The 17,537-nt window shown below is 39.4% G+C and overlaps 1 protein-coding gene across 1 annotated transcript in view; it reads right to left on the reverse strand.

Annotated features, from left to right (window-relative positions):
- The window catches only part of LEMD3 (LEM domain containing 3), a 47,079-nt gene that overhangs the window by 7,021 nt on the left and 22,521 nt on the right, over positions 1-17,537 (reverse strand). The window contains exons 5-9 of the mRNA XM_008070542.1: positions 4,001-4,080; positions 3,771-3,916; positions 2,111-2,212; positions 1,901-2,003; positions 511-689 (exon numbers count right to left, since the gene is read on the reverse strand). Of these exons, the coding sequence (XP_008068733.1) occupies positions 511-689; positions 1,901-2,003; positions 2,111-2,212; positions 3,771-3,916; positions 4,001-4,080 (610 nt within the window). The remainder of the gene's footprint in view (positions 1-510; positions 690-1,900; positions 2,004-2,110; positions 2,213-3,770; positions 3,917-4,000; positions 4,081-17,537) is intronic.

The following is a 17,537-nucleotide window of genomic DNA, read 5'->3' on the forward strand; positions in this document are numbered from 1 at the left end:
AAAAAAAAAAAAAAAAGAGAAATGTGGAAGAATGCCCACACAAGTTACTTGGCAGGACAGATATACAGGTGGAAGGGTCTTAGTGAGAAAGACTGGGGAGACAAGCAAAAATTGAAAAAAAGAGAGTTGAAAAGTTATGATTTCACTCACATGTTTTATATATATATATATATATATATAAAGCTATACAGAACAAATTCTGTGTCTTATTACATAAATTAGACAGAAAGAACGCAGCTAAGATCAATAATACTAAGTTATTTTTTAAGTGAAAAAAGCAAGATTCAAGGAATACCGGTCTTCACCCAGTCAAGAAAAGGACCCCACAGCAAGAAGTGTGGCGTGGAGGGGCGCCAGAAGTGGGCACCGCTTCCCCCAGGGAGGACCGGAAGGGGAGCTCTGCCTGCAGGTGCCTTCAACTGTCAGCTGCCCTCAGTTATACACATAGGCCTTGTGCCACTTTTGAGAAATTAGAAGACAATTACCCTTATTGTGTTTAAAAATACACACCTTGCCCTTGCCATACTTTCGAAGGTATGACTAGGATTTTGTCACAGGACGCAGAAGGCTGAATCCAGCGCCAGACCAGAAAGTCTGCACCCCCCATTCTTCGCGTTTCCGTGCGGACTCGAGACTCGTTAGCGGCAAGGAAGTCGACGGCTCTATCCCAGACCGTCTTCATTTTTTTCCTATCACACGAACAAAATGACAAAGTTACTATCATTCCAGCTTAGCATCTCTCGGAAATAATATTAACAGAAGCAATGGTTGCTGCTAACTCAGCTGTCCTTGCCACTACTCCTGGAGCTTGTTTCAGACACTTCTAGACGCCTGTTCCTCACCTCAGATGCACTGAATGTCAATCTCCAGAGCTCAAGCATGAGCATCTGACTCTTCTCCCAAAGCTCTGCTGGCGATGGTATGCTGTCAGGGTTAAGCGAGCAGCTTAGGATATGGCACCATCTTTTATTTTCAACAAGTTTGTTTTCAGTTTTTGCATTTAAAGCTTCACTGATTGATCACAAAATATGAGGGGACACACAAAAATGGAATTTATAAAAAACTGTGTATTTATTCTTACATGTGTAAACTTCAGTCATCCTCAAAGTATTCTCCATTTGATGCAATAAACCTAATCAAGATGCTTTTTCCATGCTCGAAACAGTTTCTGAACACGTCAATTTTGATGCCTTTCAGTGCTTCTGCTGTTTCTTTCTCTTCTTCCATGCGGGTAAAATACCACCCTTTCAGGATGTTTTCCATCCAGGGAAACAACCAAAAAAAATTGCTTAGGGCAAAACTAGGTGACACGGGAGAGTGAGGCACAGGGATCATGCCGTTTTTGGTCAAAAACTGCTGCACACTCAGTGTGGTGTGGCAGCGGTGCTCATAAGTCACCCATCATGAAATGGGCAAATGTGTTGAAACAATCTCCAAAAAAATTAACTAAAGCTGAATGCAGTATCTCACAACAACATTAGCTGGTCCATGGATGCCGATGGGTTCCTAGAACACTTACCTAGAAGGGGAAGCCTGTGCCTCAAAGGGCATATGCCCTCCAAAAGACAATTCTGTTTTTTCATGGGTCCCCCTAAGTGCTTTTTAAAAAACATGACTAAAATGCTCACCAGTTTGTTTTTTTGTTTTTGAATTTTTTTACCAAGATGAAATTAAAGGAAATAAGATGGAGACTAAAATAAAGAATGAAGCATAATTTAGAAATTCAGTTATCTATTATGACACTCAAAATCAGGAGGAGCCAAGACAATTTCAGAAGAAACAAGTGTGTAAAGTGCAAAAAAGTCTGTTCAGTAAGATAAGGCCAGTGGAGAAGGGTCACAACTCTCAACACTGCAGACACCTGTATTCTGATCAGTTCACCTGTGTGCTTTGAACACACCTGTCATGAGGCTGTATTAAGGAATCACGCACATGTGGAACAGGTAGGTACGGTTGTAAATCTTGGTTTTCCTGGCAAGCTTCATTATGACTTCGTAAAACATCTGAAAATATACCAAGTTTACAAATGACTCAATCACTTGACACCGTGATATAGTTTATCACACAGTGACTATTCTAGAAATAGTTCAGACTTGTACAAATACTATACCTATAATCTTTACCACCATGTCATACATCTGCCTTGTTTCCTCCTCCTCTTTTGTCCAGCGGTATTTCATGTAACGCAGAACGACACAAACCATCACTACACCTGCAATATTCATATACTTTGTGTTTTAAAACTGTGGTCAGCGGCATTCAATAATATTTTAATTTCTACAGTGATTATTTTAGCTGTCAAAATTGAATAATGAAAGACAGAGGGTAGAATTAGCTCAATGATTAAAACTGCATGTAAAAATTTAATACCACTTTCCAGAGCTTCACTACTTTCTAGAAAAAAACATTTCTTCCATTACATTGACATCAGAACACTTAAATTCTTACTATTTAAAAAGCAAAATACAACTGTGCTTCTCAAACTTTTTTCCTCTGCAGCATAAAGCTACTAGAAAAGTGAATCGTATGAGGCTAAACATACAGAATCTTTCTTTAAGTAAAATGGATTATGTTTAAAAGACCAGGAAAGAAAAAAGGAAAATAAAAGAGAAATGAATATCTCCTAAATATTATCAATTATTTTTTTAAATCATAAAATTTAGTAACCTAAATGAAAGTTTTAATTCAAGTAAATAACATTTTAAAAATAAAAAATGGGGCAACTTCCTCGGGTCCCCTCCCATTGTGGGAGCTTTTCTGTCTTCTCAATAAATCCTGCTTTCAAAAATAAAAATAAAAAATAATTTTAATAAGCTTAATTCAGAATTAATTTATTATTTAAAAGAAAGCTAAATTTTTATATTTTCCAGTTCTATTGTCTAAAGTATATTTCCACGTATATACTACCCATACTTGTTTTTTCTGTGAAATTCTCTTTTTTTTGAGTCAGAGTTTCACTCTGTCGCCCAGTCTGGAGTGCAGTGGCACACTCACGGCCACTGTAGCCTCAACCTGCTGGAGTCAGGAGATCCTTCTGCCTCAGGCTTTCAAGTAGTTGGAACTACAGGCGTGCACCACCATACCCAGCCAATATTTTGATCTACTGTAGAGATGAGGTCTTGCCAAGTTGCCCAGTCTGGTCTCGAACCTGTGAGCTCAGGCAATCTTATCACCTCGGCCTCCCAAAGTGCTGGGATTATAGGCGTGAGCCACTATACCCAGCCTTCTGTGAAATTCTTATGACAAAGTGTTAGTTCTACCTTTTCTTATTTACTGTCTTCTAAGCACTAAGACTGGTAATTATTTTTAAAACCTCACTTTATCACATTTAGTGAAGACTTTGTGTGTGTGTATGTGTGTGAGGTTCTCACTCTGTCATCCAGGCCAGAGTGCAATGGCACAATAAGGGTTCACTGAAGCTTCAACTTCCTGGGCTCAAGTGATCCTTCTGCCTCAGCCTCCTGAACAGCTGGGAATACAGGTGTGTGCTACCATGTCCAGATATTTTTTTAATTTATTGTAGAAATAGTCTCACTGTATGTCCCAGCTTGAATGTCTGAGCTCAAGCAATCCTCCCATGTTGGCCTCCAAAAGTGCTGGGATGACAGGCATGAGCCACCACACCCAGCCTTAGTGAAGACTTCTAGATGTAAAAAACTTTATACGGCAACCATCATGGAAGTGAATTGTCAACTCTGGAATTTAGTGAAATATAGACATACAAGAATTCTAGACTGCAATATATCTTCTTTCTTATCTTCACGACTTACCTAAGCATAACAACAATAACCTATGAGTTACAGTAATGAAAGCACGTCGAAAGCGACACCAAAAAGACCTCTGGGGTCTTGTGGACTGTAAAAACTGCACATCTGTGACATTTGTCAGTTCTTCCTCAGGGCCAAAACCGACACACCTATTCAAAAGAAACAAGGTAGAGTTTAAAGTCAAAATCACTTCTTACAGTACAAAACAGTCAGAGGGGACATCAAATTCTTACCTTATCCCAACATCTTTTCCATTTTCTAGGATCCACTGCAGTGAGGTGTTAAATACATCTTCATATTCAGGACCTAAATCCTAACAAGAAAAATAGAGGGGGAAAAAAAAGGAACCTCTTTGTTGTAAGGTATTTTATAAGCATCATACTTTGTATAACATTTTTATTTCAACTATACACCAAACATAATAAAAATGTACGAGTCATAACAGAAAAATAAAAGGAGAAAAAGACAAAAAGTGAGCATTTCCCCATGACTCCAATATAACCACTGTTAATATCTGCTGTTTCCCTTTTGGCTTTTTGTGTTTATTTGTTTTTACGGATTTGGAAGTTTTTTTTTATCATTTATTTTTAAGTGCCATTGTGCTAAAAGTGAATTAACCACTTTTTTAAAACAGAACACTATTTTCAGATAACAACTAGTAAACCATTTGGATTTGGATGTTTCAGACATTTTCTCAACAAGTGTCTGCAGTAAGCCTATAGACTCAAGAAAACCTGAATGTGTTACCAATGATAAAATTTAAGTGTTCAAGTACAAAGTAGAATTTTGAAAACTTGCAATCCTATCAATGACCTGGACAGCTCTGCAATAACTTGAAGACCTTCCAGTGAGATTTGTGTAATGCTAACAAATGTGATTTTTTGATATGGCCTAATGAAATGTCAACAATGGGAAGATCTGTATAATTCAGTAAACCAGTATTTTTCAAGTGACCGATACCCAGAGCTATAAAGTCATGTATGGGTCAAAGATTCACTCAAAGTCTAAAGGACTTACAAAAGTTCACTGCCACGGTTTCAGATTCCACATTACACCTAACCTTTAAGACACTACTACTACTAAAAACAAAGAAACTACTACTAAAAACAAACCTCTACTTGTAGAGGTTTGGTGCAGACTCAAAAAAGAATATTCGCTACAATTATCTGAAAAAGTGACTGACATTTGACGACACAGTGGTGTAAAGCTGGATCTTCCTGATGTACTTCAACCAAAACAACATCATAACAGACTGAATACAAAGGCAGGCAAGAAGCCAGTTGCTTTTGGTTAAGCAGGACACTAACGAGATCTGCAAAATGTAAAACAATGCCACTCTTCTCATTTAATGTTTTTATTTTAAAAAGTTACTTTTCATAAAAATATGTTATTTATTTTAACATATAATAGGTTCATTACCCTTACCCTACATGGTAAGTAAATTAAAATTTTCTCAGTTGTAATTTTTAAAATGTATAATATATATTTACCATATGAGAAAAAGACAGATTTATAATATAAACGCACACATATATATGTATCTCCCACAAACAAAAGTCATTTAGGTTCTCAGTAATTATAGGAAACCAAAAAGTTTTAAGAGCTGCTATGTATGGGTGGGTATTTTGTAAGCTGAAATATTAAAAATAAAGTATATGTATACTGTTCTTCTATTTGCTTTCTTCATGGACTAAAATGGGTCAATATCGGTACACATGGAAAATAAAATACTATTTTGTTTATACTATTTTGCTTTTAAACAAAAAATACTGGTTATTCTACACTTTAATCAACCTCTTTCTAATGAATATTTAGAGTATATTACAAATTGGTAAATTTGTAAAATATACCAAACATAATACTGTTAAAAACAGTCTTAAAATTTTTCTCATTCACCAAATACTTGTTGAGAGCCCATCAAGCACCGGGTCCTGTTCTAGAAACCAGGGTGCAGCACTTGACAAACAGTCATAACTCCCCGTGCTCAAGAAGCTCAGACTGTATCAGAAAGTATGTCCTCATGTGTTTTTACGTACAAAGAATGAGTTTCTAAAAGTAGAAACAAGTCATTTAAAAAAATCCCTCTAAAAAAAGAATTTTATGAGAAGTGGCTACTGCATTTTATCAACAGTCTTCAACAGGACGGGAAAGCGTAAGGTTTTCATTTGCTTAGTACAGTGTACTTCCTCATAAGAAACTGTCAAGTAGCCGGGCTCGGTGGCTCAGCCTGTAATCCCGCGCCTTTGGGAGGCTGAGATGAGTGGATTGCCTGAGCCCGCGGGTTCGAGACGCACCTGGGCAGCGAGACCTCATCTCTACAATAAATCAAAAAATCAGCCGAGCGTGGTAGCGCGCACCTATAATTCCAGCTACTTGGAAGGTTGAGGCGGAAGGATCGCCGGAGCCCAGCAGGTCGAGTCTGCGGTGGCCGGGAGCGGCCACTGCACTCCAGTCTGAGTGACAGAGTGAGACTCCAACTCAAAAAAAAAAAAAAAAAAGTTCTATAAAACAGAACTAATCTTGCTAGGCATCATTACTTTTGTGAAACTGCTATCAGAATTTTTAAAACGGTGAAGATAACTATATATATATATAGGTCATCTGATACTTTTTAAAGTGTGGTTGTTTATTATACCATTTACAAATATCAAAAATGTTATGTTTAATGACTGAGAAAAGGTTTATATATGAGACCATTTCAAAGAATATAATGCACTCAGAAATAATTGTGATGTGAGCTAAACAGCTTTCTGCTTAAAAAACTAAACTACCACATTCGATTTATATACGAAGCCTCCCTAGTGTTGCTGGAGGGTGAGTCCCAGAACCCCAAGGACACCAGGATCTGCAGATACTCAAGTCTCTGGTATAAGATGGCATACTATTTGCTTATCACTTACATATGTCTTCCTATATGCTTTAGATCCCCTAGAGATTAGCTGTAACACCTAATAAAACCTAGGTATACAGTGTATAGAGATGGTTTCACATATATTATCTTTAGTTGTTCTATTATTTTTTGTTTTTTTTCCCCATGAAGAGCCAGTTGACTGGATCTTAGGGCCCACTGTATTTATAATTATAAAAGATACGCACTCATATGAATAAGAACTAGAAAAGAATGAGAATAAAAGTGATTTGTTTGTTTTAATATTACTTTAAAGCAACATTAATGTTATGCAATAAAAATACAGAAAATGATTTAAGGTAATTGCCATTTCAACTGTTACAAATACCCTACTAGAAATCACTTTCTGTAAACATAAAAATCTACAAAGAGATGAAATCAGGTTCATGGAGCTGGAGACAAAATGACTGGACTTATTCTTCTTTGTAATGTTCCTCACTAGTACAGGTTTTTAAAAAGAACTTTGAACGCATTTTGTTCCTTTCAAAGATACAGATAATATAGCATCCTTCAAAGACATGTGCATACTAAAAATCAGTGATGTAAATATATTTGCTTGTGTTTACATACATGCTCTTCAGCCTGTATTACTGTAATTTGTATAGTATCAAGACATACTTTGTGCTATTAACTATTAATACATAGACTACTAGACTAGTTTAATCCACTCTTTGAAGACCATGCCACACAAACAAAAAGTTTGCATAATGTAAAAACTAATTTCCAAGCTTACTAGTTGCAAATCTAAAATATAAACATTTTAGGAGGCTGAAGATGTTATATATAGTATTACTATTCTCATTAGTTATCCTTAAAAATGCGCATAAAGGTTCAAATTAGCAAGGATACCTACTGTTCTGAAAAGCTAAGTATAAGGAGGAACAAAGAGCTTAAAAAACTTCTAGGAATAAACAACCAGGTATACAAAAACTTCTAAGAGAGGGGTAAGAAAAGAGTATCTGTTGCCATTTCCCCATGTTACTATTACTTGATATCTACTCACTACCTGGAATACAACAGAACCACAGAGCGTTCTTTGTGGATACACATTCTCAACAAGCGATGGATAATTTATTTACAACTTAATTAAGGATCAACAGGGAGTTGATTTTTAAAATGTGCCATTGTTTCTACAAATACCTACAGAGTTCTACAGTATTGGAAAAAGATGTTTTTATCAAATTGACGTTTCCTTGTTTGTGCTCATGAAATGATTCATGCTAATATTGTGGCATACGTGGCATCTTCTGGATTCTAAGAGTTTAAATGGTTTTATTATTCACTTTTTCTAGCCACCTGGAAAGCTACAGGTAAGGCAGGGGTGGGCCAACTGTTTATTTTTCTGTAAAGGGCAACATAGTAAATGTTTTCAGCCTTGTAGCCATATATACTTCTTTCCTTCTTTCCTTTTTAAAAGGTTGCAGAATCACAGCTCAAAAGCCACACCAAACCAGACAGACTAGATCCAGCCCACCAGCCACAGTTTGCCAGCCTCTGAAGCAAGGCATTCCAGCATCATAGCACATACATGTTCCAATAACTGAAGAAAAAAGTGAGGCGGAAACTAAGTGTTATATTTTTAAGACAGGTCTATTAATTATTACTTATTGCTATTTACCTACAGGCAGTCAATAGCTTAGACAATATATTGCTGAGTGCCTAATATAAATGTCTAAAATCAAAGTATGCTTTCCCAAATCTCAAGTCTAATCTAATACATTAACGTGTGTACAACACACACCCCACTGATTGTCCCCCCTCCAAATGTACCTTTTTTTCAAAATAATTGGTCAAAATGTGTATTTAAAAATCCATGTCAGATGCTTTGAACTTGAATTAGTTTCAAAGAACAAAAATACTGTTCCACGTGAAGGACTCAGTTTGCTAAATAAGTCAACATTTCAGAAGAAGGGAAAAAGGCACTGGTACAATATGGGGAGAAGTCAAAAAAGTACTAAAAACCGAACGTGGACAGCTCATGAAATGGATACTTTGTAGGATGATATTTGCTATACATCAAATGGCACCTTTCAAAATAATTCAGATATGACATATAGAAATCAGCATTATGATATGAGGTTGATGATCTCTGACCTCCAGGAATAATGGGGGAAAAAAAAACAGGTTTTAGAATCAAGTAGGCCAGGGATCAGACACAGGCTTCACTGTAGACTAGCTATACATACAACCTTAACTGTGAACAAGTGAAACACGCCACTCATGCCGACACACCTACTTTGGTTTGACCACTTCTTCAGATCTGGACCCTCAACAATCAGACCTAGGGAATGAGAATGCAGCCCATCACCTGAGAGGCACAACAGCAAGCACCTGAGTACTACAGACAGAAGAGCGAGCACTTGGGTTCTACACCCAGTTCCAGCACACGCAGCCGGATGACCTAGTTACTAAATCCCTCTAGGCCTAAGCTTCTTTATAAAATGGGTCTGATACAGTCTACCTTGCTGGGTCACTGTGAAATTAGAGACCAAACAGAAAGCATCAAACTGTACTTGATAAAATGTAATCACTATCATAAAATTTCCCCCTCATTCCCCTTCTCAGAACACCTATTTTTTTCAGACACACTTTTATTGACAGTAATTGGCATTTTAGGCCATAAAAGCCTATCAAGCCCCATAACGAGGCACATGTGCAGCTATCTACTTTCCTATCTTTTAAAATAAATCTCAGACATACTCACTGCTAAAAGTTAGACAGGTTTTGAAAGCTACCTATGAACTTAACCACCATTCATGGCATTTCATTAAGAAGTTATATGTTTCGAACAGAAGAGATTAAGATGGCTGGCATGAGGCAGCTGGAGTGAGTTTCTCCCAAAGAGTAACCCAAGATGAAACACCTCATCAACAAGGGTAACTACATAAAGAACATCTGTATCACTAACCCTGAATTGGACTCCACATCTTGAATCTAAAGGAAAAAAAGAGAGTTCCCTCAACACCCAGAAAGGGATGGACCCAGCAGCATCCCCCGCAAGTCTCGGGACAATGGCCACTTGGAGCAAAGAAGAAGAAAAGCCCCACCCCCCGACTTGGGCTGGAACCGGCCAGACTCTTGCCTGACGACCACAGACAGCCACAGCCTCCGGACACAGTGGGGAGGGTGAGCGATGGAAACCGTGCTCCCGCCGCGAACCCGTTGGGTTCCCTGCGCCCCGTGGGACCCCGGCACCCGCGGAAACTGCCTGGCCCGCAGACCGGCTCCCCCCCCCCGCGGGGTGGAGAATAAAGCCTCGCGCGGCGCAGGCCGCCCTTTCCGGGAACTCGCCTCCTGCAGGGATGCAGCCAGCTCAGGAGGGACCGGCCCAGGGCAAACTGGCGCAGGCACAGTCGCCGCCGGGACCTGAGAACGCCTGAGGTCGGAGGGGCCCAGCCTTGACATCCGGACAGGGGTTGCCTGAGGCCAAGGCGGAGCCAGGCGGAAGCACTGCCAGCCATAGCGCAACAGCATCCCGGGGCCTGGGACCCGCACCCCGCGGGACAGCCAGGAGCGCAAGCTTGACGTGCCTGGGCTGCCCCCACCCCAGACAGAGCGCGCGAGCGCGTGGGAACTCCCCAGAGCCCGCGCCCGCGGAGCCACACTCGCCGCGGAGGAACCGACCGCGCCAGCGCCGCCTCCTGGCCGGAGGCCAAAAGCACAGCCCGCTCCGCGCCCGCGGCCTCAGGGCGCCGACGCCAGCGGCGGAGCAACCCGCGACGCTGGGCGGCGCGTCGCCAAGGGAGCCCAGGCGCCCACGTCGGCCCCCACCAAACACACGCGAAGACACTGTCCGCCTAAACGAGGAGGAGCCAGGAGGATAATTCCGCCAAAAAGAAAACATGGTTCTCCAACACCCACCACAAAACCAAACTGTTGCGATCCAGACACAGAATTCAGAAGTTTGGCGATGGAACCGATCCGCGAACTCCAGGAGAAAACTGAAAGCCAACACATTTTAAAAAGCTGTTCAGGACGTGAAAGAAAAGTTCTCCAAAGAGATAGACACCTTTAAAACAAACAAAAAAGCAAGCTGAAATTCTGGAAATGAAGCACTGAGGGAACTACAAAATGCAGGGCAAAGTGTTGCAGAAGAAAGAATCTCAGAACCTGAAGATAAGGCTTTTGAATTAACTCAATCAGATAACAATACAGAAAAAGGAATTACAAGAATGAAACAAAGTCTCCAAGAAATGTGGGATTCTGTAAAACGTCCAAACCTAAGAATCCTAGGTGTTCCTGAAGAAGAAAACAATAGGCTTGGAAAACCTATTTGCAGGAATAACAGAGGAAAATTTCCCTGGCCTTGCTGAATATCTAAACATCCAGATAAAAGAAGCCCAAAGAATCCCCAGAAGATTCACTGCAAAAAAGATATCCCCAAGGCATACAATCATCTGATGACGCAGCATTAATGTGAAAGAAAGAATGTTAAGAGAAGTGAGACAAAAGCATCCAAGAACTTAAAACTTTCTCAGAAGAAACCCTATACGCCAGAAGGGACTGGGGCCCCACCTTCAATCTCCTCAAACAGAATTAACAGTCAGCCAAGGAAAACTAAGCTTCATAAATGAAGGAGAAATGAAGTCCTTTGCAGACAAGCAAAACGCTGAGGGAATTTGTTACCACCAGAATGGCTCTATAAGAAATAATCAAAGAAGTTCTATTTAGAACTGAAACAAAAGGTCAAAATACACCAGTAGAAAAACTGGAAAAAATAAAGTTCAGAGGCCTAATGGAACACCAACACAATAGAGAAAATAAATAAAGCAACAAGTTAACAATCAGTATGAGGAATAGAAGAGTACCTTTTATAAACTCTGAAAGCAAATAGTCTCAATGCCCCACTAAACAGATACAAACTGGGAGAATGAATGAAAAACAACAACAACAAAGAAAACCTAACCACAACCCAAATACCTGCTGCCTTCAAGAGACCCACTTAACTTAGACTCCTGTAGACTCATGGTAAAGGGGTGGGGAAAATATTCCAGCAAATGGAAACTAAAAGCGAGCAAGAGTAGCCATCCTCATGTCAGACAAAACAGACTTTAACAACAGTAAAAAGACAAAGAGGGCTATTATATAATGAAAATGAGATCAAGTCAACAAGAAGACATAACGATGGTAACTATCTATGCACCGCACACCCGAGGCCCCACCTTTATAAAACAAATTCTACTAGACCTAAAAATAGAGACAGACAGCAACACAACAATAGTGGGAGACTTCAACACTCCACTGACAGCAACAGATCATCAAGGCAGAAGAAAGCCAACAAAGACACACTGTAGTTAAAAAGGACTCCAGAGGAAATGGAACTAAGACATATATAGAACATTCCATCCCAAAACTACAGAATATACATTTTTCTCATCAGCACATGCGCCATTCTCCAAGATAGACCATATGATAGGCCACAAATCAAGTCTTAATTCAAAAAAATTGAAATCATATCAAGCATCTTCTCAGACAACAGTGGAATATTTATCATAGAAATTAACTCCAAGAAGAATGCATGAAATAAAAAAATACGGAAGCTAAACAATTTGTTCCTGAATGATCCGATGAAATCAAGAAGGAAATTTTTAAAAATTCCTTGAAAACAAGTTATCGAAACCTCTGGGACACAACCAAGCTATGTCAGAGGAAAACTTATAGCATTTAAGACCTACATTAATAAGACTAAAAGATCACATATTGACAACCTAACATCATCCCTCAAGGAACTAGAAAAACACAAACCAACTCCAAGCTAGCAGAAGAAATAATGAAGATCAGAGTAAAACGAAATAAAACTAAATTTAAAAAAACCCCAAAAGATCAATAAAACAAAAAGTTGGTTCTTTGAAAAGACAAACAACTGATATACTACTAGCTAGATTTACTAAGAACCAAAGAGAGAAGACTAAAATTAGCTCAACCAGAAATGAAAAAGGAGACATTATAACTGATACCATGGAAATTCAAAAGCTCATCCCAAGACTATTATGAACACATCTATGCAAACAAACTAAACAATCTAGATGAAATGGGTAAATTCTTGGAAACATACAACCCCCTCCCCCCACCTGGAATCAGAAAGAAATAGAAACTCTGAACAGGCCGACAACAAGTAAGAAGATTGAAACATTAATTGAAACATTAATTGAAACACCAACAAAAAACCTGATGGATTCACTTCTTTGAAGTCTACCAAAACTTCAAAGAAGAACTGGTACCAGTTTTACTGAAACTATTCCACAAGCCTAAAGAGGAGGGAGTCCTCCCTAACTCAGTCTATGAGGCCAGGATCCCTCTGATACCAAAGCCAGGAAAAGACACAACAAAAAAAGAAAACTACAGACCAATATCCTTTATGAACATAGATGCAGAAACCCTCAACAAAAGATTGGCAAACCGAATTCAACAGCACTTAAAAAAAAGAAATAATACACCACGACCAAGAAGGTTTTATGCCAGAGATGCAAGAGTGGCTCAACACACGCAAGTAAATACATGTGACCCACTACATACACACAGTTAAAAACAAAATTCATGATTATTTCAATAGACATTGAAAAAGCATTTGATAAAACCCAGCATCACTTCGTGGTAAGAAACCCTCAGCAAGGCAGACATAGATAAATGACAAACTCACAGCCAATGCCATTCTGAGTGGAGAAAAGTCGAACGCGTCCCCCTAGAGCTGGAACAAGGCAAGGGGCCCACGTTCACCACTACCATTCAACATAGCACTGAAAGTCCTAGCCAGAGTAAATCAGGCAAGAAAAAGAAAGAAAGGTCATCCAAATTGGAAAGAAATCAAACTACCTCTGTATGATGAAGATATGATCTTATACCTAAAAAACCCTAAAGACTCCTCCAAAAGACTCCTGAACCTGATAAAAGATTTGGTAAAGTTTCAGGATACAAAGTCAACACACAAAACTCAGTAGCACTGCTAGACACCAATAGCAACCAAGCTGATAATCAAATCAAGAACTCAATTCCATTTACCACAGCAACCAAAAAGCTAAAATACCTAGGAATACATTTAATCAAGGAGAGGAAAGATCTCTACAAGGAAAACTTCAAAATTCTGATGAAAGAAACTGCAGAGAACACAAACAATGGTGAAACATCCCATGCTCATAAGATTGGAAGAATCAACATTATTAAAATGATCATATTACCCAAAGTAATCTACAGATTCAATGCAATCCCTATCAAACTATCCACATCATTTTTCACAGATTAGAAAAAGCAATCCTAACATTTATATGGAGCCAAAAAAAAGTCAGAATAGCCAAAGCAATCCCAAGGGGGGGCGCCTGGAGGCACCACATCACCTGATTTCAAATTATACTACAAGGCGGCAGTAACCAAAACAGCATGGTACTGGCACAAGAGCAGACATATTGCCCAGTGGAACAGAATAGAGAATCCAGAAATAAACCCAAATACCTACAACCAACTGACCTTTGACAAAGCAGACAAAACATACACTGGAGAAAGGATATCCTAATTGAACAAATGGTGCTGAGCAAATTGGATACTTACATGCAGAAAAATGAAACGTGATCCGATCCCTCCCCATATACAAAAACTGACTCAAGGTGGATTCAAAACTTAAATATCAGACCCCAAATCATAAAAACCCCAGAAGAAAACTCCAGAAAGACTATTCTAGACATCAGCCTAGGCAAAGAATTCATGGCTAAAACCCCAAAAGCAAGTGTGACTAAAACAAAAATAAGTGGGACTTAATTAAGCGAAAAAGTTTCTGCACAGCAAAAGAAAGAATCAACAGAGCAAACAGGCAACCTACAGAATGGGAGAAGATATCTGCCAACTATACATCTGACAGAGGACTCCCATCCAGAATCCACAAAGAACTCAAACAAATCAGCAAGGAAAAAACCCAACAGCCCCATCAAAAAGTGGGCACACAACATGAACAGATACCTCGCAGAAGAAGATATATAAACGGCCAACAGACATATGAAAAAATGCTCAACATCACTCATCATCAGGGAAATGCAAAATAAGACCAAAATGAGATACCACCCAACACGTCAGAATGGCCATCGCTAAAAAATAAAAAAAAACAGTAGGTGCTGGCGCAGATGTGGAGTGGGAGTGGGATGGGAGTACAACCTCTATGGAAAGCGGTATGGAGATGACTCGAGGAACTAAAGGTAGATCTACCACTGAAGCCAGCAACCCCACTACTAGGTGATAATCTACCTTAAGGAACAGAGGTCGTTCTATAACAAAGACACCTCTATCTGCATGTTCACCGCAGCACAACTCACAATGGCAAAGATGTGGAATCAACCGAAATGCCCATCAACCAACCAGTGGATCATGAAAACATGGCAATATATACACCATGGAATAGTACACAGCCATCAAAAAGAATGAAATCATGTCCTTTGTGGCAACATGGATGGAACTGGAGATCATCATCCTAAGCAGACTGACTCAGAAACAGAAAACTAAAGCCCTCATGTTCTCACTCACATGTGGGAGCTACACAGTCACAACATGGAAATAACAGACACTGGGGCGCCAAGAGGGGAGGAGGGGGCGGGGCTCAGAAACTACCTACGGGGCACAATGTCCACTCTCTGGCCAATGGGCCCTCTGAGACCAATCCCCACCACTCCACAATATGTCCATGTAGCGAACATGCACGTGTACCCCCGAATCTAAAACAAAATAAAATAGAAAAAAACAAGAGGCTTGTTTAAAAAAATGTTTTATACTGGAAACATAAACAAATAAAAAGACCACTCTGTTTATCAGGCGGCCACGACTCCTTTGATGTTCCTCCCAAAGAGACAGAAGGTCTGTGTACTGTCACCTTGGACCTGGCTAGATCCCATCACTGCTCTGACCCATACACTGAAGCAGAAGCGATTCATGCCGTTGTGCACCCAAACCTGAAGAGACTGGCAGCTTTCAACTCCGACCTCTTGGAAAACTCCCTCCTGGAGCTCTAAGACCCGTTCCAAGCAAGCTGGCCCTCCCGCTGGAGGACCCCACGGAGAGACCCTGGAAAGAAACAGCTGCCTTGCTGAGCCTCACCTCCTGGCTTCTCTGCTTCGAACATGTGCAGTCACTAACTCACATTCAGCTGGCAGCTGGCCAGGGCTGGCTAAATACGAATTAGTGACTACAGTCAAGTCTATGTGGAAAAGAATTGCCTGGCAATTCCAGCATGAATTCCTGACCCACAGATCATGAGCATAATATAATAATGGGTAGTCTTAGGCCCCAAATTTGGGTCAATTTGTTATATAGCAGTAGACATTCAAAACACTATGTATTATGAGCCCCAAAGGGAACTCAGTATCTCTTCTCCATTCTATTACTACCAAACAATGCTACTGCACTAAGAAAAGTTCTAAAATTCTAAAATGCCTTGCCCTTGCCACCTCCCTTCCCCTCCGAAGTTCCAGGTTCTAATCCCCGGGACCTGTGACTGTGATAAGGTATCTCTCTGGTGATTATGTTCTTTGACAACACAGTTGATCTACAACTGTGGAAGACTATCTTAGTGGACCTAATCTAATCTTATTTTGTGTTTCCCTGATGATGAGGGATGTTGAGCATTTTTTCATATGTCTAAACAGTTTAGAAGCAGACTGTTTCTCTGGCTGTTGGCAAAACTCAGAGAGGCCTGAAGCTTGAGAAGGACCTTCTTTCTTTCAAAGATGGAGAGGGCTGCATGCAAGGACTAGGGAATGGGTCCCCCAGAGCTCAGAGCAAATCCTAGCCAACAACCAGCAAAGAAACAGTGACCTCAGGCTTACAAGCAGCAAGAACTAAATTTTGCCAACAACCTGAAGGAGCTTGGAAATGGATTCTTCCCCAGAGCCTATAGGTATGAGTCTGGTCTGGCCAACAACTTGATTTTTAGCCCATGAAATGTAAGCAGAAGATCCGCTATACCACCCCGGAGTTCTAGCCCACTGAAATTATGAGATAATAAATCTATGTTGTTTTAAGCCTCTCCCCCCAAAAAAGAAGTTAGACTAGTTTCCACCATTTGACTTAGAAAACCAATCACATATTCATGAAAATAATATAATGTTGTGTATTTCTTAAATGTTCCACCAGGGGGACCTCTTGACTTTTCACAAATCAAAATAAGCTCTGAATATCAAGAACAATGAATTCTGAAAAGCTCAAAAAAAAATTAGGAGTTAGAAAAATTTAAATTAATTATTAGGTTTAAACTTCCTTTGGTGGAGAAAGTGGAATAAATAAAATGAGAATCAAATGTAAAGATGAATCAAATTCAAGAAAACAAAAACATCTACTGAGGTTTAGTTAGCTATTCACTCATTTTTACTTCAAGGTATACTTACTGTGCTAAAATGTTCTAAAAGTTGGGGGGAAACTAGCTTCTACCTGTAGGAGTGTGGCATATACTTTCATTCATTTATTCAATCCAAAAACTTAAATGTGTTGCTGGTGAAACCAGAGTACAAACACATGAAAATATACAATAGATCTCTTTCTATAAGCAGAAAGCCTTCAATATGCGCATTGTCGTCATTGTCTGAGACCACCTCTGTAGTGAGATCTTTTCCATATTTATGCTAGCACATGAGTAAAAGAAATAGTCAATTTTGACTAGATTGTGCAAAAACAGTCATTCTAAACTAGGAAGTAATTCTGCAACACAGATCAAAAGCATTTTTAAAAGTCCATGTTCTTTGAACAATAACTTCCTTTCTAGAATTATTTCCTACCAAATATTGGAAAATCAAATACTATAACCAGCAAAAATCAGAGTGCTTTCATAATACTGAAAAATCACAAACCAGCACAATAAAATCACATGAAAAATATTATCTAGTGATAAATAC

This window comes from Carlito syrichta, unplaced genomic scaffold, assembly GCF_000164805.1.
Source record: "Carlito syrichta isolate Samal-C Ts95f unplaced genomic scaffold, Tarsius_syrichta-2.0.1 Scaffold313519, whole genome shotgun sequence".
NCBI classification, from domain to species: Eukaryota; Metazoa; Chordata; class Mammalia; order Primates; family Tarsiidae; genus Carlito; species Carlito syrichta.